Raw genomic sequence first — 27,292 nt, forward strand, 5'->3', positions numbered from 1 at the left:
AGCCAGCTGTGGGGCTGAGCTTGCCGTGAGGTTTGCCGAACAAAAGGCAAATCTTATTTTCCCCTTCAGCAGTCACAGCAGCAGAAAAAGGCAGGGCTGGTGTGTCTGCACAGCACAGGCTCCTTCCATATATGCATGACTGTCTGGCTGCCCTCTCTCCAAACACTGCAGCACCCTGCAGGCTGCTGCCCCAACGCCTTTTTCCCCAGCACAGTGTGCAGAATAGAGAATAGCCCCCCATTGCCTATTCACATATTAAATTCAGATATTAATAAAAGGGTAACTCTCTGGTTAGAGAGGTAACTCAGCACCAAAGCAGATTCACACTCCTGCTGGTTTGCCCAACAAAACCTTCTGTGCAGCGGGCACAGAGAAAGTATGGATGAGGAGCTGAGTGAGCTGTAAAGGTGTGTGGGTGCTCCCCTGGGGCACCGCCCTTAGCAAAGCGCTCTCTGCAGAGATGCTCCCCGGGGGCCTTTTCCTCACTGAGTGCTTTATGAACAGGGGCATTCCCCGGAGATGATCCCTGGAGACACTTTTACCCCCAGAAGGCAGCTGTCTTTGTGGTGTGTATTTTTAACAAAGCTTAAAGGTATGTTTTATTCCCGTCCTCTCCCCCGCAGAACAAATACTCTGGAGCAGAAAAATTATTGATCTGATTTGCACAAGTTCCTGAGGGATGAGCTCACTGCAATTTTCCCACAAGAACAGAGAGGATAAGTCACATCTTACGTGTGTCATGGGCAAGATGTGACGTTGTGTTTCTTGGCTTCCTCCTGGTTTCAGACCACAATGTTGATTTGGCAGTTCAGGGTAAATCTAAGACCTGAATTTGTATTTTAAATGAAAGGGGACTTTCTGCCCTGATGGTGAGCAGTGTGGGACAAAAGGAGTTCCTGGTTCTGGACTTTGCAGTCCCCAAGCTCCCCAGGAAATCCAATACGAAGAGAAGAACAGTTTTAGTCATAGAATTATAGAGCCATAGAATGGCTTAAATTGAAAGGGGCATCTAAGATGATCCAGTTCCAATCCCCTGCCACGGGCAGGGCTGCCACCCTCTAGGTTCAGACTACTCAGGGACCTATCCTTACCGTGAATGCTTTCAGAGATAGGCATCCAAAACCTCTCTGGCAGCCTGTTCCAGCACCTCATCGTCCTTTCAGCAAAAAAATCTCACCTGACATCTAATTCTCCCCTCTTTTAGTTTTCTGCGAATAGACTCAAATTCTTCCAGTCTGTGCAATATTATGATAGGATTGTCAGGCGAGTTTTGTGCAGTGCCACCAGGAAGGAAATGAAGATGACTACTGTTGCATGAAGCATCCAGACCCTGTCAGGCCAACAGAGCAATGAAAGGAAGCCTGAATCCTTCTTCCACCTGTCCTTTGTATCTCTGTGAAATCACCTGAGAAGGTACAGGAGGTTTTTTTCTGTTTGCTGCAGGGCTGACAGAAGTGCACTCATAGAAGCTGAAGGCATGGCTAAGATCTTTGCAGATGCTCTCAGCCTCAACCCAGAGCCTTCAGAAAAGTTCTGCTCAGCCACTCTCATTGCACAAGATGCATTCTCCTGCCTCACAGGACAGCCATCACTGGAAAAAATAACGCTGTGTGCCTGTTCACAGCATTTTGAACCAACGTACAATATATTTCCATATGCAAGTACAAGCAACTACTTGCTTTAGAGTGGTAAATAGCGATTTTTATTTTGTGGGGAGTGTGACATGAACTGATTTGAGTATGGATGCATTGTGGAATGTCTGATTGCTCAGGGAGAGAAAGTCAAGCACTGTAACAATTGCTTCACAAATCATAATTCACAGAATATTCTGCATTGGAAAGGACCCATAAAGATCATTAAGTTCAGCTTCTGGCCCCATGCAGGATCACCCCAAATCCAAACCCTATGTCTGAGAGCAGTGTCCAAACGCTCCTTGAACTCTGACAGCTTGGGGCCGTTCCCACTGACTTTAGGAAAAGATGAAGAACGTTTCCCTAACCCCAGCTGCCCTCCCCTGACTCAGCTCCATGCCGTTCCCTTGGGCCCTGTCGTTGTCACACAGAGCAGAGCTCAGCGCTGCCCCTCCGCTCCCTCCGCTCCGCCATCAGGCTCCCCTCAGCTCCTCTGCTCTGGGCTGAGCACACCATGGGACCTCAGCTGCTCTCCATACACCTTGCTCTCCAGACCCTTCCCTATCTTAATAGCCTTCCTTTCAGCACTCTCTAATAGTGTTACGTTCCAACCTGCAAGAAGAGATGAGACACAAATCTGAGTCACAAGTTCCATGTTGGCTGCACCCATCTCACAGTGCTTTCTGACCACCTCAGCCAAAACAAGTAGTTCTCCCTTTATTATGCAAGTGCCTGTCTGTTGAACACCTACACATGTCAGGGTACAACACATGGAAAGAGAAGCTTTATCATCTAACCGTACTGGTAGATGATAAACCATCTACCAGTGGTTTATCATCTGGTACTTAAGTCCTCGATTAAATGTTTTTTCTACAGAGAGAGTTAATTGCTACACTCTGGACCTGACATGTTTAAACCTGAGATGCTCCGTGTCTGCTGGCACATGCCTGCTGCTTTGCAAACTTCCCTCTCCTTGCCTGCAAACACACAAATAACCCATAACCGGACTCTCCTCCCTCTGGGGTGCGTGGTTACGAGCACCGTTTGGCAGTAAAGTAAAAACATGCAGACTCATTCACAGCAATGCTGCTGTGCAGGGCTCCGTGGCAGAGCCTGTGGGCGTGCGATGAATACCTAGTAATTAAGCTGATTCTGGGCACGCTGATTATCACTTCAGGAAGATGTGGAACATCCTGCAAGCACTTACACAAACAGCCGATTCCCGGGGCACATGCACGTGTGTGATGGGGAAGGGGGGAAGAGGAAGCAGCCTGACGAGCGCTTTGAAAGTGAGGTAAGTAGGTGTTGGTGCATCTGCAGCTGTGTTGGTTTTTTCCTACCAGGCAGAACTGGGAGCCCCTGGCTGAGCACCTCAAAGTAGCTTGCAGTGATAACACTGTTGTAGCAAGAATCTGTTTTCTCAGGGCAGTCTCCAGGTCCTGCTATTATCTGTGGAGCCTCCGATAAAAACTTCCTCAGGACCTGGACAAGCTGTGGATGCCCCGTCCTTAGAGGCATTCAAGACCAGCTTGGGTGGGACCCTGGGCAGCCTGATCTGGTGGGGGGCAGCCCTGCCCATAGCAGGGGATTGGAGCCAGAAGGGCTTTAAGGTCTCTCCCAGCCCATCCATTCTGTGATTCTATGATTCTATGACTTTCATTTGGGAAACATCAGACCAGTCGGGGGCAAGATAAGAAAAAGGAAATGAGCACACCTGCAAAGGATCTAACTGATATCATGGCGGGTTGTGCCATGAGGTCTGACTGCTCTTGCTCTGTGCAAGGGAGGGATACACAGACCCCACCTGGCCTTGAGACACTTCTGAGACACTTCCTACAACACAGTGCAGTGGCACTATTTGTCACACCCTTTCTTTCCAGCAGGACCTTTGCTGTGTCTGGAACTGAGCATCTGAAACCCAGCACAATTCTGCGCTCTCTCCCTGAAGCTCTGGGTTTTCCCTGTATCCCAGCACAGCCCCAGTGCTGAGGCAAGGAGGGAGCTAATTGCCTCCAGGCATTTTCCATCAGCCTGTGCAATTTCTGCAAAGCTCCTGGCCTCACAGATGAGGAAGACAGGCAGGGAGACAGACATCGGCTGTATGTCTGCAACAGGGTTGGGGCAGCAACTCCAGGGAGTACGCTGCCTAATTGGTTTCCTTCCTTTCCTGCTGTATTAATCACCTTCCTGTGCATGCTGCCCTGGGCTCATTTTGAGGGCCCAGCAAGAGGGACAAGAGCAGCCCTGGCAGCTCTGGTCACAGGCTCAAGTCTCTTCCTCTGCCTCCCTGGCTCCACAGCAGCCTACTTTCCACTCAGTCCCTCTTCGATGCTCTCTAATGGAGGAGGAGGTGAGCATGAAATGGACTGCTAAAACCCATGAATATTTCAGAGGGAAAAGTCAAGGGACTCCATTAAATCCTCTTCAGTCTCTGCAAATGGAGCGGGGGAGGGTGCACTGGTTAATGAGAGACTTCAGCGGCATCCAGGCAATGTCAGGAATGCACCCATCAGCTTCCAGGCTGCTGTGACCATATGCATTTCACCCCATATCCCGGCACCCTTCTCCATACCTCGCTGTCCACACATCCATCCGGCACTAGTGCTATCTTTTCCTTCCCCAGACAGGCCTGAACAATGCCACAGTCCACTGTATCTTCTGCTACTGCAGCCTGGCCCAAGGTACCTACCCAATGATCATCACCTGCTCATCCTCTGCCCCCACTCCCCTTCCCACTATCATACCCGCTTAGTCCCAGCTGCCCTTTCACATCCTTTTGGCTGGCTTTGAGCCCCATGTTCTCCTCCTCCAGCAGCCCACCCTCTCTCCCAGCCAGCTTGTCAGCTTCTCACAGCCCCATCCCCATTACCACGGGCTCCAGACATTTTTTCCCGCAGTCAGCAAACAGTGAGCATGGCGGCAGCTTTCATAGCAACAGCCAGACGCAGCCTGACAGCCCCATATGTTTTGGCAGAGACAGTTTCTCCCTCTAATGGGCCCAGAGGAGCACAGCTTTCAAAGGATTCAGTGTGGAAGTGACAAGCTGGAAAGCCTTATTAATGGGATCTCGGCTGGCAAGGGGCAGGCGGGTGGGGAGTGCTGATTTGCCCAGCAGTGGGTGGAGATGGCAAGAGAGAGCCCCTGTCTCCAGGCCACCACCACCCTGCCATGCACAATGACATGCCACATACCCTACCATCTTTCCCAACCTACCTTTGCCCCACTCATCCTCCTCCTCCTTCTGAGGCATAAAACTTAGCAGCTGTATCCCTATGGTTATTGGGTTTTTCCTAGGGTCTAGTGAGCCTACAGGGTCTTTTAAGACTACTTTTAGCCATGTAGCACTGAACTGGCACTTTGATGACTAGATGGTCCCCAGAGAACACCAGACTGACCCCTCATCAGTCCTGGGGATGCTTCATGGTTTCCAGGAGGATCAGTTCTCCACATCACAAACGGCTAGACTCCAGCACCCTCTTAGGGCATGATTGCACTTAGCAATTTCATGGCTTTTCCTATGTTGTTCTTATAATGTTCAATTACATCACAAACTGAGAACATGAAGGTGAGGACTCTGCCTCACAGCACCCACAGTTAGACCAACCCTGCGTTTAAACACAAGCACAGACAGGAGGTGAATGAAGCTCATCAAAATCTAAACCACAGACTGAATGAATGTGCGTAGATAAGTGGCCATGGATGGTCACCCTGATCATGCAGGGGACAATTGAAGGGGACTCTTCTCCTTTTGACCTCTCCTTCACCAAGAAAATTTGGTTCTCCTCTCGGTCAGGGTCCTAAGGATGGCCACCAAATACTTTAGAAGATGACATCTCAAGAGGGAAGAAAAAACAATCACAGACTCTGTAGAGACTTCACAAGCAGTTTCCACCTCAGCCCAGACAATCTCCCCCCAGCCAGCGATGGCCTGCACCATCCTCTCTCCCTCGACAGATAATGACTTTTATCTCTCTCCTGGCTTAGCATCCACCCATGGTTCCCAAAAGTCTAATTACATTTTACTCATAACTTCTTTCATCAATTATCATAATTAAATTAAGCTCGAAGCAGTGCCTTTCTACCTATACTCAGCTTATAATTCAGGTTGTAGGCTGGTTCATTTATAGACTAAAGCACCCTGAAATCCGCCTGTTTCTGCAGCTACTGCAGCTCATCTGGTACAAGCTGCCACCTCTGCAAACTCTGTCACTGCACTGCAGATTCAGTGCTACTCCTTGGAGAGTGCCAGACTTTCACTGCCTTGACTGTCTTGTTCATGCTCACCACTCTGTGCCAAGTGAAATTAAAATTATTTCCTCTTTAATAAACAAAAACAGTCCTGTGAACAGGAAAATAATTTCATTTTTGATAAACAAAAGTGATCTTAAGTACAGAAGTGCGCAATTTCCTTTGTCTGGCATTTCCTGCTCTTCTTCAGAGGGCAGAAGCTTCTGTCAATCTGGATGCCAGCCTTGCATATGACAGTAAAACAGGGCAAAATGTAACTGATTAGGAGCCAGTAAATATCTGTTGCATGGTGCTTGGTGCTGCCTGCAACACAAAGGAAAGCAGACTTAGAAATGCGAGTGAAAGTAACTCATCTTCTGCCCTTACACATTTCTGAAGCTCTCGGTGTGCTTTCTCCAAGGAGAGGACATCTCCCAGGAAGGTGTGGGATAAGTGTGGGCAATGCCATGGGAACCAGAAACACATTCATCTGCCCACACCTCACAGCAGTCACGGGGAGGCTGCTGACACAGATCACGTACATAAAAAGCCTCCCAGAGGAGGCTGTGTACCTGGACAGCACCCAAGGTGAGCCTCATTTTGTACAGTTTGGGCAGAAAATCGATTCCACCCCACAGTGGCAAGAGTGCGACACTGAAAAGGATGCCCAAGAAGCTTTGTGTGCCTGGTTGGAAAGGTTCTGGAGGGGACTGATATGCAGCTGAGAGTCTCTGCTGACACGTGTGCCAAGGGCTAACAGTTCAGCCTCCTGTCCCCACACTGCCATGCAGAGCGCCAGGAAGCCCTGCCACCCTGAGGGAGCCATTCACTTGGAGGGAGGCCTTTACCTGCTGCTTCCCAGCTGTTTCATCCCACCAAAGCAAAACCAATCTGCCAGGGCTGAGCCCTGCAATCTAGCTCTGTGGCTAATTGAAACCACTTGATTTTGAATGCTAAATATTTGTTTGCACACAAGCTGGAGTCCACGCCTTTTTTGGAGACGCATGGGGCAACTGATGATTACATGCAAGAACACAGACATCTAATTGTGTCATTTTCATTTGCAAATTGGCACTTTGTCCAGAGCCCATGTGAGATGCTGAGGTCTGCTCTGTTTCCCAGGCAGCTCCTTGGAGCCCCATCAGGAATTTTCCTGGGCCCTTGCTAAGCCAGCTGCTGTATTTCAGAGAGGAGATGCAAACGCTTTCTAAATCGTGCTTGCAAAGCTTCCTGGGATGAACAGATGAGATAAAAATGTCTGATTTCAGCTCTGCTCTTGAGCTGCTGACATATACAGCACAGTATTAAAGATAGCAGCCTAGCACAGCTTCAGGAATTGCTGCTCTGTTCATATTTCATTGCACTTGGCACAAAACTGATGAAAGTACTTGGTGGGATTCCTAAGGTGCTGAGGTATGTATTCTTATCCCAGTGGGTTACCAAAGCTTCAATTCCTATGGGGTATTCGATATCTTTAGGTAGAGTTGCATAGAAAGCAGCAAAACAGAACAAAAACAACCAACAGATTGTCTGATTGTCTAAAAAATTTGGTACTTGCTTTTCCTTAAACATGCTGGGTGCTTTCCTTAATGGTGAGTCACATCACTACTTGCACACGCCAGCGAATTCCTCCACTCAGAACATCCCAGGCCCAGCACTTTACTGCAGACATGGTGCAGATATGTGGTGGTGAAGGCACAGCTTTCCTCAGTTTGGCTACATCGTGGGGAGCACCAAGACAGCCACAGATCTTTCCTGGGTCAAGAGAATCTGCAGCTATATGTGTTTCTTATTATATAAATATCTGGTACTTCTGCATGGGAAGACCACATCTTGCTTTGGTCCTGTGTCTTCTACCTCAATGGATATTTAACAACAGTCAAACCATACCAGGCCTTTTACTTCACCCTTTCATTTTAACATAATTTTTTTTTGCCCAGAGAGAATAAACAGAAAGTATTTCTTTCCACTGTAACAGGATTTAACTGGAAAGGTTGTGGGATAATGAAATGAGATTTGTCAAACAAGCTCTGAAAATCTGCACAAGGGAGAAACTGCTATTCCAGGAGCAAATAACTGCACACAAGAGCACATATCTGTAAGTGAGAGACTTTATTTGAATCAATTTTTCAAATACAGACATCTGTATTATTCTCACTTCTCGGGAATGTTTTCTGCTCAGTTTTGAAGCTTGCAACCTTAGGACAATATTCAGGACATATGTGTACATTAGATCTCTGCAGATGGACACATTCATAATGCACAAGTACAATGAGTGAGAGACTCTTTCCAGATCCTCACACAAGAGCATCGGAAATGGGCCGCTCTAATCGTCAAGTTCTGCTCTTATTAGCTTCCAGACACGTCACAGTTCTTTACGCTCTCTAGGCTGTAGCCTTCTTCTTCGGGCCCTGATTTACCACTGTGTTACTTCAGCTGTATGCCAGTGTAACTCCTCAAAATAGGGCTTAGGTGATGCATAGGGATGTGTTTTGTTCATTGGGAACAGGCATGAGCAGAAAAACCAAGCTATTGGATGAACGGCTATCCTAGGATTTTCTCTTATGAGAGCAGTCAGGATCTCGGGCTGGGATTTTTGGAAGTGACCGGTGGTTCTGGGTGTGTACTACATCAATCTTGATGCTCACAGTACAATGAGGACCTCAAAGTTTGTGCCCCAGTAAGGAGTCTCCAAGTTGGGCGCTCCAGATGTGAACCACTTGGTCACTATCCGGTTCTGCAAATCTCAGCCTTCGCCTTTTCTTCCGAGTATTGCTCAACAGAGGAATGTGGTAATAAAGCATTGTAGGTAAGAATGCAGGCTCGCATATGACCTGAGATCAACACCCTGAACAATGGATAGAGGGTAGTGTTTTCAGGGCCACCTAAATGACTTGGGATTTATAGCTCCTTTTTCCAAAATGACTTGAGAATTTTAGCCCTGACATGGGCTTCAGATAGAAGCTTGGACATCCTTCAGGATCTGGGCCTTAGGAGCCTTAAGTTAATTTGAAAGCCAGTGAAATGTATACTCTCAAGCACCCATGTCACTTGGGTTATTCTGAAAATGATACCCTATATACATATGGGTAGGTAAGGGGCAGACTTTCACAGGCACAAGTGGCAGTTAGACATGTAACTCCCATTGATTTTTTTCCCCCTCGGGGACCTGGAAAACTCCCCCCGAGGAGTTGAATCCTCCTCTTGCATTATTTTCACACCAGATTAACACCACTGCTTCCAGTGGAGTGACTCCTGAGTTACCCCAGTGTGAGCGAGAGGAGAACCAGTCCTGAGGTGCTCTAAATATCCAGTGAAAGTGCTAATGTGGCAATGCGGAAAAGTGGGGAATCTAGCACAGGCCTGGAATAAGACTCCGCCACCGCCACCCCAGTCATTGAGCTCAAGTGGTCACCGAACAGACTCTTGGCCAAGAGGGCCCAAAAGAGCCTCCCCTCCACCTCTGCAAACCACAGCCTCACTGCTTCCCTCCAAAGACACCTATGACAAACACCAGACCTTTGGTACAAAAAGCCTCATGTGCTACAATGTGCCATTTGGAGAGCACCGAAAAAAAACGAACTACCTCATTTCATGTTTTTCTTCCTTCCTTTCTTCCTTAATTATAGTCAATTCTTCCATCTACAGCAACATGCTCCCCTAGAGACAGTGCTTATGTAGTCACCTTACATGAGTTCCTTCCAGCTGAGGCCGCTCACGGGGCTGTGTTAGGGTTTGGTGCTGGAAAACACAGGGTCTGGAGGTGTCCCAACAGGATACACTTCCCTCCCTTTGGAGAGTGGCTCACAGAGGATCTTCTTGGCTGATGCAATGCTTCCAGGTGTTGTGGTTTTTTATATGCTATCAATGCATCAAGTCCATGGATGCCGTAAGCATTGCAAAGCAGACCAAATTCAAGCAAATGATTCATTGCACTGATGGGGGGGCTGTTAACTTTGGATTTTTTATGGTTTTCCAAGGCCTAATCTAGATGAGGTGAAATGTCAAGAGCCGGCCTACAGCTGTTAGGAGCATTCAGTACAGATGTGGATCACTAGCACATCTCACTGCAGAGGCACCAAGAAGTCCCTCCTGGACTCAGCTCTGCGCATGAGGCCAGGCACCATTCTCCCTGCAGGAGTCACCTTGTCATCCCCTTCCCTCTCCAGACACAAAGCAACAACCACAGACACCTTCAGGCAGGATATATACTCTTCAGGGAAAGAGAAAGAGATACACGTCTGTTGTTGCATTAGGAGCAGTAGAAAAGCTCCAGCCACTCTGCTGGATACTCCTCACTCCCCTCTTCACTTCTGTGACCTCCTGTCTTTTGTGCTGCTCTCAGCTCACATGATGCCCTGCTAGAAAATTCATTCCCCCAAAACCCCTGTTTTTCTTCCAGTTTCCATCCTGTGCTACATCCTTTGAACTGCTTCCTTTCAGCCTTTAAAGTCTGACTGAAGAGGCAACACAAGGAAATCCAAATGCTTTTCTCTGCTCTCTTCCTGTACCCTGCAGACAGCCCAACTTCCTATACAAATCTTGTGTACTACACATGGAACCACCTCGTGCTCAAGGCAGGGTTTGTCTGTGTGCTCTCTCTCACGCTCCCTTTGCCCTGACTCTCTGGCAGGATCAGGACACGGTACAATAAGAAAGATAGGGGGGTGCTTGGTTACAGCCAGTAAATTTTAAACTGGAACCAAGGGAGAGGAATTAGTATTCAAATTTTTTTAGGTTTGCAGTTGGTAACCACATACCCCGTTCTCTTCGTGGGGGGGAAAAGGAAACACAAAACCCAACCCTTTGTTCTCTAAGCAACATGGCAAAGTATGTTCTTATAAACGGTGGCAAAACACACGCGATGCCCCAGCCATCAGCCAAGGGGGAAGCAACATGCAAAATGCAAAGATAAAACATCCCCAAGGGAGAGCAAATGTTTCTGTTTATCAAGGAGGGAGGAAGGTCTATGTCCAGGAAGACATAAGAGGTTGTTTTCTTTTCCTGATAAAGTGAAAAATTCTAATAATAAAATGGAGTTAAGAGGGAAAGTTTGGGGTTTGAAGTCAGAAGAGCAGGGATACCAAGCGGTCCTTGCAGACACGCAACCCGAAAGTAAACCCTTCTAAATGGCCATGACAGGAGATGAGGTCAAATAAAAGCCATGCTTTCTCCTTCCTGCCTCCTCCTGAACACTTCTCCCACACTCCTGAGAGCTGAACCTCGCTCCTCTCCATGCAGCGCTAGAGTCACAGAGCGTCTGCAGCGTCCTGGCCGGGCACCCAGCGTGCCATGAACAGCAAACATACTCTGCCCCTCTCCTGGTGCGCCCCGTGCCCATCAGAGCGCTCTCCCTCCCATACCCCATCCGCAGGCTTGTGAGACCTGGCATACGGTCCAAGCAGTGCCTGATGTCCGCGCTACATTTGCTGAGTTGAGGTCAGGCTGGAAGGTGTCTCAGGGTTTAGTACCCATCATGACATGGGAATATTAGCATATATATTGTTTATGAAGTATGACACAATACCTATCTGTCAGTCAGCCCATCTTTCTACCTATTGAGTCTGTCTAATCTACTTCAGCTAGCTACGTTTCACTATCGCTATCAATCACCTATTGCTCCATGTTACCTAATTTCTTCCTGTCTCTCTCTTACCTTTTTCACTCTAGCCTTTCTTACTCTAGCTATACTCCCCTCTCTCTCCCTATCATCCATCTATCCACTCTAAAGTCTTTTTTTCCCTTCCTCTCTCTAATCCCTGTTTTAAAAAATCTCTGTCCAATCTCTCTCCCACTCTCTCTTTCCCTCTCTTTTTTCAATCCTCCCACTCTCTCTCTCTCATATTTCTACACAAGGTCAGGAAGCGCATGGAAATGAATCCCTACACATTTTGATGGCACATCCAGTTCAAAGGGATTCACTCTGAGGAGACACAGTTCATCTTTTCTCCCAATTTCCAACAAAGAGATGGAGGAGAACAAAGGAAGCGGGAATTAGCAAGACTTTGGGGCTGTCAGCAGACTCATCTTTTGGTGCTACTGCTTTTAGGCCAATTTAATCCTGGTCCTGCCAACAGCACTGTTCGGCACTCCCAGCAGCCATTTGGCCTCTGGGCTGCCCGTCCTTCACGATGGAAGGCCAGGTCTGGTGGAAAGCTGGGGGCAATCCTGCATGCTGTGGGCAGTGGCCAGGAGGTATACACAGTGGTGCTCGGATGAAGAGCCCAGCTTCAGCTGTGCTTAGAGCAGGCTGCAGGAGGTGGTCATAAATGACAGCTGAAGCCTAGGCTGGGTGACTAAACCTAGGTTTTACCAGGCAGCAAGGGACAAAAATTTCTCCAAGTGCTTTTGGCTGCTTCTGACACCACCAGACCTTGCCATGACCACATGCCTATGCACTTATTGCACTGCCCCAGTACATTTTGCCAAACAGACCATCTTTGGAGAACAACGTCACATCAGTCAACAACTTCTTAATTTCCATCCCAGTGAGGCAAACTCCAGTGGGGACCTGGCCCTTCCTGGCTCTCAATGCATTTCTTGGCAGGGCTCAGAGTTTCAGCATGGACCAAAGCAGGTCCTTCAGATGGCACCCACGGGGCTGCCTGGGATCACTCCTCTGAGGTCACTGTGCTCCCCTAAAACAGGACTTAGAGGACTCCTGGAAGCGCACTTCTTTTGTTCTTTCCCAAGATCAATTTTGCTACTTTTCTTAAGCTAATGCCTCACTCAGAGCTGATGCCTCACTCAAAATCAAAGCCTGCTTCCCTTGAAAATCCCCTGAGTGATGCCAAGGAGGAGAGTGCTTGGCCACTGACCGATGGTAGAGCAGTGGCTGAAGAGCAGAGTGGGGCCACGCAGCAAGCAGGCCACCAAAGAGCAGTCTGCACAGAGGCCAGCAGGACGTACAGCAGCATAGAAATGCGACACGGTTATGTTAATGATCATTATTCTCATTTATTATAATTATTGTTCAGTTTGAAAAAGGAGCCTGGAGCCAAGCATTATGCTAATTGGCACATTTTTTTTTGTTGTTGTTGCTGTTGTTCTAGTTCTGAAAAGAAAATGGGATTTAGTACTATTGTTTGTTCATTCGTTTTGTTAAGTTTGTTTGTTTTTCTTTCGTTCATTCCATCACATTGAAAAAGGAAGAAAAGGATTACTATTCTTTTTTTCCTGCTTTGCTTTTGTTTTAACTCACTCAGTAAGTCTGGACTCCTCGGATGAACGGAACATTGCACACACACACTTGGAGAAGAGAGAGAGGAGAGAGAGAGAGAGAGCGCTCGCGGTGGGCAGACAGACACACGCACGCGCCAGGTCAAAGAACTCTGATACAGTGCAAGAATTTTCCCAAAATGATTGGATCATCATTACCAAAAAACTCGCCATAACAACACCAAGAAACAAAGAAATGTTTAAGCCACACTGTTTGACTGGGATTTTTCCTGCTTTTTTTTTTTTTTTTTTTTTTTTTTTCTTCTTTAAATGTTTGCCACACAGAGAGAAAAAGGGTTTAAGTGGGAATGGGAGAGGGACGGACAGGCTCACAGACGTGAGCAGGAAGGGGGGAGATCAAGATCGGGGCAGGAAGGAAGGATAGAGGATAGGGGGAGGGAGGGAGGGGCAACGGGGAGTCATTTCTTAATGTTCAGGCATTTTCTTGGTCCGCCTTGCTCTCTTCTTCTTTCACCTCTTCCTGCTGGGCACTTTCAGTAGGTTTGGTTTCTTCTACAGCATCTAGTGGGAAAGAGATGATTCAGCATTAGTCAGCCACAATCTAGAGCATCCTGCACATGCATGCAGTCATGCACAAGAAAACTGCTGGGCTTTTGGCTTCTCTCTCCCAAAGGAGACCCAGGTCTCAAGGTTTCTAGCATTTCTGTGGCATGGGAAGAAGATGCCCAGGTTCAGCCTAGCAGATGGGTGCATGGCTCTCACATGAAATCTCCAGCCCTACCAGAAACCCGATGCAACTGGGAGGAGCTGCCTAGAGCCCTAAGCCCAGCCTCCTGCTGATGTGTCAGTCAACTCTCATTCATTTCACCACACGCACTGATGAAGCTCTTGGCTTGTAGGGTGAAACCAGCTAGATCCAATGTCTGAATTATCCTTTTATTACACCCACTGGCTGTGCCAATCACCATTGAATTTCTCAGCTCTAATTGCTGCTACTGAACTTCTCAGAAGCTTGGAAGAGGGAAAATAAAAATTGTAACCTGTAACTCAGATTCCTCTTACACCAAACAGAAATAACGAATGGGAGCCTTTGGACAGGAGGTTGTCTTTCTCTCCAGTTTTCTGGCCTCTCCTTCCAAAGGCAGAGCTGCATCGGGGGAAGCAGTGATAGCAAATGGAGGGTGGATCTGCAATCCCACAGTAAACAAACCATCAGGGAGGGGAAGACAGAGGCAGTCAGGAGGAACAAGACAGTGGTTCACCAAAGGGTTGCAGGATAATGCTAAGGTCTTAGTGCACTGGAGTGGTTGGTCTGCCAATTCTCGCCATTCCATGCTTACTACTCCTCAACCCACCTAAACATATGCACTGACACTGTGGAGAAGTCAAGCAAGGATCATCACTCCAGATTTATTATAAACAATAGAGAAAAGAAGTGCCAAAGGGCTGGTGGTGCAAGATGGGGTACAGGACTGATATGTCACATACTGCAGCACTGGTGCTCGATATACCTCTACATCATCTATGTATTTCTGGTGGGCTCAAGGGTACCGTTGAACAAACCACTTCCTGGCTTCTGAGATGGGCTATCATCTTGTGTTACAATGGCAAATAAAATAGGCCGGGGTTTGCTCTCTTGCCCTGAAGCTACATGGCACTACTCAACTCAGGTACATATGGCTAAATCCTTGCACTCCAGAACAAGAAAGGATGTGTCTGAGAGCTGTCTGGAGCAAAGCTAATTGGAATATTAAAAAACCACAGTATGGCCCACTTTTTGTCAGCTTAACATTACAGATGTTCACGTGACAATGTTTAGTTTGTGAAGGTAAGCATCCTCTCATCCATGTTTATCACTAGTCAGAATACTAAATGGGATGTGAACCATTCCTGACTGAGGCCGATGATGCATTTTTGCCTGGTCCATTCGATGCCATCAGATGGCAGACTTGTATTTGCTTCCAGCACTGGAAGCAGGTGCCGCAGCTCTCACACCCCTCTCTGCCTCAGCTCCTTAGCCTCTCTTTTTATGCCTTCCTATGCACCATTTCCACGTGCATCACCTTTAAGGTGTAACATCCCAACCTAAATCAACTTTATCAACTGCTCTGCTTTTGGAACTTAAAACACTTTCTGTCTTAATGAACTTCAGACATTGATTTTCCAGTAAGAAAAATTCTTCAAGAACATCCCCACCACCCAATACCATGGCCTGAGATCCTGCATTGCCAGCCAGCAAAAGCTTCTATGCACTTGCTTTCCCCTGATACTGAGCAACAAAATAGAGTGCTTCTTAAAGACCCTTTCTATATATAGTACAGGTACAACAATGAACCAAAGACAAAATAGACTACTGATAAAAATGGGATGTAAAAATGGATTGGATTGCAAAGCAGACTAATTTGCCTTAGTTTGGTTAATGTTTCCGAATGATTCAATCACACTCCCCATAGAGGGCAGGGAATCTCTTTTATCCTGCTCTTCTCCAAGGCATTCACAGCAGGGCACATGTTGAATTATGGAGCTGAGGACGTGCAAGGCCATCTACATCTCAGTGTAGGCCAAAACAGTATCATTTAGCCAGTAGCTTTGTTAGTCTAGATCCCAGTAAGACAAAAGGTCTGTTTTCCCATACGTAAATGCAAGATAAATGGAAGATCAGCAAAGGATCAGCAACTCAGCATAAGGAACACAATCCCAGCCACATTTCATATTTTAAACATGTGTTTAAAACTTTTTGCTTCTTCTTAGTGAAAATGCACACAGATTTCAGCCAAGAGTCCCCACAGCCTTCTCAAGACAGTGTAACAGAAGGGCACACAATGCAACAAGCACAGGGACAGACACTGGGAGGTCCTGAGTTCCTGCTGTCCATAGTGAGAGCCTTGCCCAAGCCATACAAACCATTATGTTGCAAAGATTCCCTCACTGCAGTTAAAACTGGGGTCCTGGTTCTACAGAAGTAGGATCATATAGCACTATAGGCTTTCGACAATTGTTCTAGTGATGTGAACAGGAATTCTGGTTGCATTCAAAATGGGGGAATGATGTGGGATTGCTCACGATACTGACCCTGCTGGCTCACCACAGTGGCAAATCTAATTTCCAGGGGACTGTCTGTGGCACCTATAGGGCCTTGGCTGGCAGAGGAATTTCCTTGCTGCACAGGGGCCTTGCTGTCTACCCTGTACTTCTCTGGAGGCAGTTGGCAGTAGGCAGACATTGCACTGACTTCTGCCATGCTGAAATAGCCTAGACTGACTCTAAGGTCAGGGAGCAGCAGAAAGACTATAAAGTCACTTCATTACATATTCAAGTCCTCTGCAGAACAGAAAGGAATCAGAAAAAAAACCAAACATATGCTGAACGCAATCTTGAGTCACTTTTCACCTTTTGTTAATGGCCCAAGTATAAATAAGAGCTGTATCTTTCTAACAAGAGCTATCAAGCCAAATTCATCTAGCCACTCTCCTTTTAATTGTACATGGTTTTGAAATGAGGGGAAATACCATACCCGCACGTGCACCCTGCTGCCACTAACCTACGTCTCACTTCCTAGCAGCTTTAGCACAGTTCCATTGATCTTTAAGACAAGGGAAAAGAAGCAACCTGGTGTTATTATTCAGTAATGAGTTTCAGCAAGAGGTAACATCACAAAGGATAAACAATTCAGCATAAAAAATGAAGTTCAAGCTGTGGCACTGCTAAATCACAGCAGTGAAAAGAAGAGGGTTCTCCCCGAGCAATGGGAGCATTGCAGCACAACCCTACTGACATCAGGGCCAGTTAATAGCAGTTTATGATTCACAAGGAGAGACGAAACGGTTTTGCCTGACTCACCCTTCACCGGTTTGTTTGATGCAGGTTATTTCTGCAGTATGTTCTCGGGGGTTTTCTCCAACCTAGTTTTCAGCGTCCCAGTAAAGTCTGCCAGGTATCCCTGGGGAGATTATTACAGACGTATCCTGGGGGATCTCATAGATCAGAGAGGAGCTTTCTTCCTCTCTCCCTGGATATCAGGCTTGATTTCCCACTGCCTTGAACTCTGGGCTGTTGCACATGTTGATTTGTAATGGACAGGTACAGTTACACAGCCAGACCTGTACAACCTTGATATTTCACATTCACTTTGCACTTTGTTGAACTAGGTGTAAAAGGTGACAAAAAAAAAGCAGGTGAGAATTCAGGGCATCGAGGTGAAATGTTCTGCACCCTGCTTGAGGAACAACAGCATGCCATCCCAAGTGGTAAAATTTCTACCTGTCTAAAGCTGCCCCTTCAGAACATGCAAGCATTGTGAGGTCTCAACCAGAAAGACCAGAGTGCCCGTGTCCACCCTCAGTGAAGAGAACAAACAAGTGGCACTGACTTATCCTTTAAGATGGGCCTGGACCAGGGCAGCAGAAAGATGCACTGGGAGACATCACAAAATAGGAATGTTGAAGTAAGAGAGGATAGAGAGGATAGGGACCCTATTCATCACCTGGCAGCCATGCACAGACATCATCAGCTGGTCTTCTCACCCTGCTCTCCCTTTCCAATTACTGAAGATAAACATGGCATTTTTGAGGCTATTAACTGAACCTCTAAGGGCTGCTTCAAAAGTAATGGCTCATATTTTATTACATTGGCCCATGACATCAGAGGATGTTGGTGGTTTGGCATGAGCCTGCATGCCACACTCATCAAGATCTGCACCAGCTAAGGTGCCCCGATGCTTTTTTTGCCACTGCTGAAGCACGACCCACTGCCTCGCTGTGCTCACATCCACTCTTTGGACTTCAGAAATGTTCAGACGTTGTCAGTGACTGACTGTCAGTAAGTACAAAAACCTTTTGGACAGCCTTGGACAAACCCTAGGCTGTGACCATGCAAGTGCTTCAAGGATAGGGCTGTTTGATGGGAGGGACTGAAGTGTGCTTGCTTCCCAGCTTAAGGGCTCTGTCTTGACAGTTGCCTCATACCTAGAGCTCGCACCTGACAGGGAATTTTAAATGCTTTGTCCATGGGAGAGAAATGATACATAAATAAACTACAGATCCTTGATGAAATAGGGTCTTTAGGGAGCTTCTGCCCCTCAGCACTCTATTTCCTGGAAATGATGAGAATCATATCCATAAGCTCTGCTGGTGAGCAAACATCTTGAACATGTGCAGCTCTGGATGCTGTGGAGCCGCAGCAAGCGTGCAGGCAACAGCATGGCTGGATGGTGGCACCTCCAGCTGCCTTTGCCTGTGCTGCACTCTAATGGTTGAGCATGCAGGCTTCTCTCCAAGTCTCCCCACTGCCCTACATTAGTGAAATTAGGTTGAGTGGATTTCCAGGTAAAATACTGTCTCTTGGGACCTGCCCAGCTCCCATCTGACTTGCCAAGATTAATTAAATCAGAGCAGACATCAGTTTATGACCAGAGTAGCAGTAACCTCTCTTCTGATCATTTCTTTTGTGGCTGGTGGCTTGGGTTTTGTTTTCCTTTTCTTTTCTGTTCCATCGTAGATCTTCAAATTACCACAGCTGATGCCAAAATAAAAGAAATTGCACAAACACTCTGGGACTCTACTACAGATGCAGGAATTTTGCTTCTGCTGCTTTCCCACTGTTTGCATAATTATTGCTGATATTGATTGTGTGGCTTGAACATGTCTGCGTGCTAATGCATTGCCCATCCCTCCTCAACAGCTGCTCTTTCTCAAGCATTGGCCACAATGTGGGTCCATTTGCCATACTCAACTCCTTTTTCTCTCTGCCCTCTGCCAGCTACAGCTTGGCCAGAAATGGGAGTGAAAGCCTGCACCCTGTCTGGTCTCCTCTTTGCTTCCAAATATTAATCTGGGTTTTGCTGCCCTGTTATAAGCAGCCCCCGTTTACTTCAGAGAGGGGAATTTTTTGGAAGGTAAGGAATACAGGGAGGCCCCATTTGAAATCTGTGACCCAAGCATCTCCTAGTTTTAATGACATTTGGGTCCAGATTTGGATCCAGGCTTCACAGCTTGATTCATCTGTCCCGATCCATCTGTCCTTCTTGCCAGCCAGAAGCTGCTTCCAGGCAGTCTATGGTAGGTCTGAAATTGCTGAAATCAGATGCAGCTCGGGTTCAGAGCTGTTGCTTATACAGCTCCCTTCCTGATCCAAGTTAGCCTATTGCAGTCAGCCCTGCTATGCACCATACACAGCTCTAAAATCCTGCGCCCTGTCCGCTCACTGCTTCTGTGGATCGACAAATTTATGCTGGGAAGTGAAGAGCTGCGGAATTTGGACAAGTGACTGTTCCTGTTCCAGGGAGAGGGGTTGACAGACTTTTCCCAGAAGCCTAGGGAATCCCTTGCTCGCTATGGGCAGACCCAAGGCAAAGCAGCAGGGAAGTAGAATGTGTTGTGTTCACGGATCCTGCTGGTAATGAAGGCCCATATGCTGGGGAAGGGGTGAAGATTTGAACAAAAAGGTGAATGTGGCCACAACACATAGCATTTTTGGCCTCCCACTCCTGCACCACATCACCTCTGTTTCAGCCTCGTGTATGCCAACCCCAATTGTACCAACAGAGAGAGGAAAAGCCACTTCTGCCAGTGCCACAGCTGATGACTGCGGGCCCAGCTTGGGCAGCCTCCTCCTTCCACTTCAGATCAATACTCGGAGGACAACCAGCCCCAGATCTGTCCTCCCAGACACATTTGCACTTTGTCAGGATGCCCAGCTCGTAGCTTAGGGATTTTCCCTCCTTCCCTTTCTTCCCCAGCACCACCGAAATCCCACCCTGCGTTGGCATCTGTGCGTGCAGGAGGTGGGAAGGGAGGAGTGGGTGATGGGCTCAGGGAGGGGCTGCGAAGGGCTGCAGCTCCATGGCCCAGCATCTTTCCCAGTGTCTAGACACCAGCTGCCGGGTTGCCATGGAAACACTCAACTTGGGCGGATGGGCAGAAGCTGCGGGGTCTCCAGAGAAAAGGAAGTGGTGCAGCATGAGGGTGGGGAGAGAAAAAGGGAGATGTTCTTCGCAAATGGGAGGTGTTAACCCTGTTACAGCTACATTTGCAAATATTTCTGCTTCCTGGAGAACTGGGAAAGGAGCGGCTGTCCTTTCTTCTGCTGCTGTTTCCTTCCTGCACACAGAGGCAGCCAAACCTGAAGGCTGAGACAAATGACATGCCAGCTGCTGGCAGGTGTGTGATCACTGCCTATTGACAGCACTTTGGGCCCACATACAGCACCTATGGCAGGGCCGTTGCAGACAGCTACAACGGGAAGAAGCCTACAGCTTACCAAAGTGGTTAGGTTTTTCAGTCATAGTTCTCTCTCAGCTGCCATCACAGCTACAGCAAATGCAGTCCAAGAGTGACACAGTAGTTGAAGAGGAGGCAAAGGAGCTTTTTTGGTGTGAGAGTGCCTCAGAGGCAGATGGCTCGCAATGAGGTCTCCCCAGAGCCTTTTCCTCTCCAAGATAAGCAAGCCCAAATCTCTCAACCTTTCTTCCTATGAGAAGTGCTCCAGGCTTTTGATCATTTTTGTGGCCCTCCTTAGACAGCTCCAACAGCTCCACATCTTTCTTGTGCTGCGGACAAGAAGGGGGGGAACAATCACCTCCCTCTCCCTACTTCTCTTTTGATGCAGCCCAGGGTACTCTTGGCCTTCCAGCTTCAAGCAAACACACTTCAGGCTCATGTTCAGCTTTTCATCCACCAAGACACCTAACTCCACTGCAGGGCTGTTGAATTCTTCTCCCAGTTTGTACACATATCTGGGATTGCCCCTTGCTCTTGATTTTGTTGAACCTCATTAGATTAACGTGGGCCCAATTTCAAGCCTGTCCAGGTTCCTCCAGATGGCATCCCTTTCTTCTATTACATCAACCATACCATCTGCAAACTTGATAATGGTACACTCCATCCCACTGTCTATGTCATTCATAAGGATGTTGAAGAGCACCAGTCCCAAGATGGACCCATGGGTCACCACTCATCACCAGTCTCCACTTAAACAAAGAACCATTGACCAGAACCCTCTGACTGTGACCATCCAACTAACTTTTTATCTACCAAATAGTATTGCTTCCAAATCCATATTTTTCCAATTTAGGGACAAGAATGTGGTTCAAGATCATGTTGAAAGTCTTGCACAGGTCCATGCAGATGACATCAGTTGCATTTCTTTTGTCCACTAATGCCCTCACTTCATGGTAGAAAGTCAACAGATTGGTCAGGCATGATCTGCACTTGGTGAAAGCATGCTGGCTGTTTCAGTTCACTTTCTTGCTCACATGTGCCTTAACATCTCTTCCAGGAGGATCTGTTCCATGATCCTCAAGATGTGAGGCTCATCTTCCTTAACAATGGGAGAGATGTTTCCTTTTTCCAGTCAACAGGGACTTCCTCTGACAGACATGACTTTTCAAATACGATGGAAAATGGCTTGGCAACAACATCAGCCAATTCCTTCAGGACTCTGGCATGCATGTTGTCTAACCCTGTCAACTTGTACATACGGGAGGTATGGAAAGCATGACTGTCAGTGAAGACCAAGACAAAGAACTTGCTTAGTGCCTCAGCCTTCCCCATATCTGTTGAAGCCAGATCTCTCTTCTCATTTATCAGAGGAGATATACTCTCCTTTGCCTGTCTTTTCTGATGCATGTATCGGAAAGATCCCTTCCTGTTACTTTTCATGTCTTGCCATCTTCAATTCCATCAATACATTGGCTTTCCTGATCCCATCTCTGCATGTCTGAATGGCATCCCTGTATTCTTTCCTGGCCACCCATCCTTGTTTCCAGTGCATATACATTTCCATCTTTTCCCTCAGTTAGTCCAGTAGGTCCTTGCTCAACCATGCCAGTTTCCTGCCTCCTCTACTTAATGTCTTATGCTGAGGGATGGAGAGCTCTTGTGCTTTCAGAAAGGTGTCCTCAAAGAGCTGACAGGTCTGTTCCATTTCTTTGTTCCTAAGGACAGTTTCCCAGAAGATCTCATCCAATGACTCCTGAAACAGCGAGAATTTCACTCCTGCTCTTTGCCAGGCCCACATTGCTCAAGCTCACACACTTGATCATGCCATGATCACTACAGCCCAGACTGCCTGCAGTTTTAGTATATTTAATGATATCTGCTGCACTGCTGAGCACCAAGTCCAGTAATGCTTTACCTCTGGCTGGTCTGTCCAATACCTGGACCAGAAAGTTATCCTTAATGAAACCCAGGAGTATCCTGGATTGCTTGCAGCTTGCTATATCATTTCCCAGCAGACATCTGGGTGGTTGAAGTCCCCCATTAGTATGAGAACCTGCGAGTGACGCCTCCTGTAGCTGAAGCAAGAAAACCTAGTCAACAGGCTCCCCGTGATCAAGCAGAGTGTAGTAGACCCTGACCACCAGGTGTTCTTTATTGGTCCAATCCCTAATTTTAATCCACAAACTCTCCGTCTGGTCAGGGCTGTTTCTCAGAGGCAGCTCTTTACTGTGTATCCACTTCTTAACATAGAGCGCAACTTCCCTGCCCCTCCTACCTTGCCTATCCCTTCTAAAAAAGCTTATTTTATAAGGTATAATCCCCAAATCATACATTTGTGACGCATCCAGATCTATGTGAAACTTAAGAGCCCTCTTCATTGTGACCTTCCCAAATATCTATAGGCAGACAGCAATGTATTTATGTGATCTTTATCACCATAACAATGACCTAACTCACAATTGTGGATGTATTTAATTATTGTGTCCTCCCAGTGGGGAAGCAAGGGCTTTTATCTGCATTTTAGAGACACAGTATGAGGAGCTGGGATGCAGACATACAAGAGCCTGTGGTATTCCCCTGTGGCTGAGTCTCCTCTTCCAACAGCATTTTCATAGGGGCAGCAACTTGGTCCTGGTGTTCAGAAAAAGGTCTGTGATTTCTGAAATTCCCTAATTTCAGGCTAAAACTGGAAGTGCAGCAACCTCAGCAATGTTACCAGCCAGCCATCACAAGACAGCAGGTAGAAGAACAGCATTTATAACTTTACCTCTCTGAAATAGGAATACCTGAGAAGAAATAACCTAGCAGTTATTCCTTGCTCTTCACATTCACTACTCCAGTAGATTTCACAGAGGTCCTGCACACTATAAAGGCAACTCTTTTTAATTAATTAAATACCTTGTGATTTAAACAGCTTGAATACAGAGGTTTTTACTGGCTTCCAGCTGTGGAATGTAACTCTTGGCAGCTGTTCTTGGCATACGCATTGAAAAACAAGATGTCCCCGTCTCATCATACAAGAGTACTCTTTTGTGCCACCCATCTTTTCCTCCTAAGTTGGATTAAATGCTGGAGAATGGTTTGGAAACGGGGAATGTGAATGGAAAGAGTACCAAGGTCTTCTCAAGATGCATCCATTTATTCTTTAGCCTCTCTACCATTGTTGCCCTGTGAGATCATAGAGGAGAAATCAGAGGAAAGATAAGAGGGAATGGAAATACTCGGAACTGATCATGGGCAAGTGAGCCAAAAGCAGCCTGACTGAAGTGATTGCTAGTGAGTCCTGTACAATCGGGACAATCCCAGAAAAGTAATTAATTCAGGGAATGAAGCTTACAGCACTTTGGAGATGGAGGTGCACATTTGGAGAGTCCTGGCAGATACACAGAGAGTGACAGCTCTGCTGATCAGCCTGGCAATTGTGGTAGGATCAGTAGGGGAAAAAAATGAACCCAAAACAGTGGCAGCCTGCTGGCATTCATGCACTGCTGATCCTGAAATAACAAGGGCTCAGGAGAGGAAGGAAATATGCAATGCTGGAGCCTTTGGGTCTCAGTCTTCAGCTCCTACCCACCTTGTCACATGGGACAGGCTGTGAGGTTGCTCTCCTCCCCTGCTTTGGTAATACTGGCAAGGGAAAAGGGGCCAGAAGAGGAAATTTTCTGTAATTGCAGCAAAAAGGTCTAGAAATTCCTTTGGTGCATCCAGAATTAATGTGCTGCTCCTCCCCTTGTTCTCCTCCCCTTTCAGCTGTCACTGACGGGAAAACAAATTACTGCAGCCCTTACTATAAGCCACACTCCCGCCTCCCTTCCCCCAGTCCAAAAGACATGTGCCATTCATAAGCTGCCTGACTGCTAGTCTCCATTATTAAACCCTGGAAGGCTGATAAATTGGGGATTCATGGAGCCTGCAAGCCTCCAACAACTCAGATTGCCATGGAAACCAGAGGCAGACTCCATCTCCAGCAGAAATGATATTGATCTAGCTGAAGGCAGGGAATTACAATCAAGGAGAGAAAATAAAATGTCTCTTTTTCTTCCTTTTGCCACCCTCCGATTTTATGCAGAAGCAAAAGGGAAATTTCATTTAGAGATCATTAGTTTGTTTCAAGGCTCTGCAAATTTGATGCTAAAATGAATACTTGTTGTCAGGCCTTCCACGGCCATTTCATTGATAACTGCCCCCAGCAGTTGCAACGTCACCAGTATGAGCTCTTTGCATCAAAGATGTTAATATTTCCCACATGCTGACCTGTAGGGTCCCAATGTGTTTTGTGCAGAATAAGCATCAAAATACACCCACAGCTCTCTGGGAGGCAGTTTGGTATTAATACTATTCCCACTGAAATTACTGGGAGCCTTTGCTGTTCTTTTCAATGAGAAGAGGTCTTCACATGCATTGTGACAGCCTGGACGCAGGAAAAGACACTGTGAAGCAAGTAGTCTGCTGGGGAAATCCTCATCTGGAGAGAACATGAAGTGGCACTGCTGGTGCAGAAAACCCTTCCTCTTAAATCCAAATCCGTTCTTTGGGACTGCTTAATCACAGCCCTCCATGGCAGGAAAGAGCAGGAATAACAGCACCCATCCTGAAAAGGCGAATGGGTAATGACACTTTTCAGTCTAACCCTGCAAAGGCCTGATCCTCCCTGGTTGAGGACCTCTTCCCTTAGGTGCCTATGACAATGTCTAAGAGTTGTGATGTGAGAGAACCCAGCTTATTTTACAGCAGAAGGCCAGGCAACATACTTGCCTGTTCTGCCTTAAGAAATCTCTTGCTGTGAAAGGAGCAGCAGTAGCATCACTAATTCTAGTTTTAGTCTAAATATGGCAGCTTTAAAGAAAAAAACAAACACAAAAACAGTAACAAAAAACACAGCAAAGCAATCTTCTCCCAGGAAGGAGAGACATCGCTCTCATGGGAGGGACGTACTGTCCTCCAATGTGAGCACTGCACCAAGTACATCAGGGCGGCTGCCCCACAACAGCCATTTCAGTTTAACTGGCTTTTCACAATAACAGTTGAATTAGGAAAGTAATGAATTTGGTCTCTTTGAACAGAGTGGCTGCAAATGCTACAAATGACATCTTGCAGAGGTACAGCCAGGTTATACCCAGAATGGTAGCGCAGCATGTTCACATTGGTTGTTACTGGCGAAGTTGAAGCTCATTTCTATGGTTCATGTTCTCTTATCCGAGGCATAAACTTGACCAGGCCTGAGCAGCTCAGAAATTGCACTGAAGCAGAGACAATGGCCACTGCTTTGTGCTCATGTTGTCTCCCTTGGTCATCTGGCAGATGTTTTTCCTTGGAAAGTTTCTTGGCTCAGGTCCTGCATGCTGCTCATTGAGTGTTGTTGGGGGATATACATGTGAATGAACATATCTCTCTCGCTCTTCCTCTCCTACTGGAGCTGTTCCACTTCCATAAGTCATTAAATATTCATTAGGCCAGAGAAAAAGATTGATTCCGTAGTCTGGTAGTGAGGATACTCATCTGGAAAGGGGGAGATCAAGCTTGGTCCCAATCTTGGTCCCAATGAATAATAAATAATTTATACGAAGTGGAACAACTACAGCAAGAGGCATCAAGAGAAACATCCAGCACAGCCAACAGCCTGATGTCTTCCCTGCTGCTAAGCTTATTTGATTTCATTTTCCTGATGCAAGGCACAGACACATGCTGTCTTCTGCCACTTTAGGGAGTACCTGACCCCTCACATGCTTGCTACTATAAAAGCAGACAAAGGTTTCTCTTACTACTTTCATTCAGAAATCCCACAGTTCCTGATTCTGGTGTGTTATGTTTCATTCTGACAAATTCATAGAATCATAGAATGGCCTGGGTTGAAAAGGACCACAGTGATCATCTGGTTTCAATCCCCCTGCTGCGTGCAGGGTCACCGACCACTAGACCAGGCTGCCCAGAGCCACATCCAGCCTGGCCTTGAATGCCTCCAGGGGCTTCCACAACCTCCTTGGGCAACCTGTTCAGTGCATCACCACCCTCTGAGTGCAAAACTTCCTCTTAATATCTAACCTAAACCTCCCCTGACTCTGTTTAAATCCATTCCCCTTGTCCTATCACTATCTACCCTTGTAATCTGTCTTTCCCTCTCCTGTTTATATGTTCTTTTCAAATTTTGGAAGACCACAATGAGGTCTCCCCAGAACATTCTCAGTTCCCTCAACCTTTTGTCATAGGAGAGGTTCTCCAGCCCTCTGATCATCTTAGTGGCCCTCCTCTGGACCCGTTCCATGAGTTCCACGTCCTTCTTGTTCTGGGGGCCCGAGGCCTGGATGCAGTACTCCAGATGGGGCCTCACAAGAGCTAAATAGAGACAATCACCTCCCTCTCCCTGCTGGCCACTCCTCTTCTAACACAGCCCAGAACACAGTTGGCCTTCCAGGCAGCAAGCACACACTGCTGGTTCATCTGTCTTCTCGTCTACCAGGACTTCCAAGTCCTCTGCAGGGCTGCTCTCAAGAAGACCTTCTCCCAGTTTGTATAAATAACTGGGATTGCCCTGGCCCAAATGCAGCACCTTGTGCTTGGCCTTGTTGAACCTCATTAGGTTCTCATGGGCCCATTTCTCCAGCCTGTCCAGGTCCCTCTGGATGGCTTCTCTTCCCCTTACTGTATCAACTGCACCGCTCAGCTTGGTGTCATCTGCGAACTTGCTGAGGGTGCACTCCATGCCATCATCTATGTCATTGAAGAAGATGTTGAAATTAAAGGGATCTTTAATGAAAACAAGTTTCATTAAAAAAATTAGAGTCTGGCAGGACTTAGAAGCTCTGCATGGAGGCAGTCTAAACTGCAGTAAAGCTCAGGCCCTCTGTTTGACAGAAACATGTGTACTTGTTTTGCTAGAAATGAAGTCTAGAACCATGCAACATCATTCAGGAATGACTGGAATTTTCTCCTTGTTCCCTCAGGTAGACATCAGTGACTCCATCCATCTTTCTCAGTCATTTGACTTCAGCCGTGAAGGTTTGTAGCCTAAGGCAGAAAGAAACATTTTATTTCTCATTC

General features: G+C 47.0%; 1 protein-coding gene across 1 annotated transcript in view; it reads right to left on the reverse strand.

Moving 5' to 3' along the window:
• Window positions 1–13,476: 13,476 nt before the first annotated feature.
• Window positions 13,477–27,292, reverse strand: part of GAP43 (growth associated protein 43) — a 53,502-nt gene continuing 39,686 nt past the window's right edge. Inside the window, exon 3 of the mRNA XM_042810588.1 lies at window positions 13,477–13,598. Coding sequence (XP_042666522.1) covers window positions 13,510–13,598 — 89 coding nt within the window. The 3' untranslated portion in view covers window positions 13,477–13,509. The remainder of the gene's footprint in view (window positions 13,599–27,292) is intronic.

Source organism: Centrocercus urophasianus, unplaced genomic scaffold (assembly GCF_019232065.1).
Source record: "Centrocercus urophasianus isolate 14NV4802_14NV808 unplaced genomic scaffold, USGS_Curo_1.0 seq_12, whole genome shotgun sequence".
Classification (NCBI taxonomy): domain Eukaryota; kingdom Metazoa; phylum Chordata; class Aves; order Galliformes; family Phasianidae; genus Centrocercus; species Centrocercus urophasianus.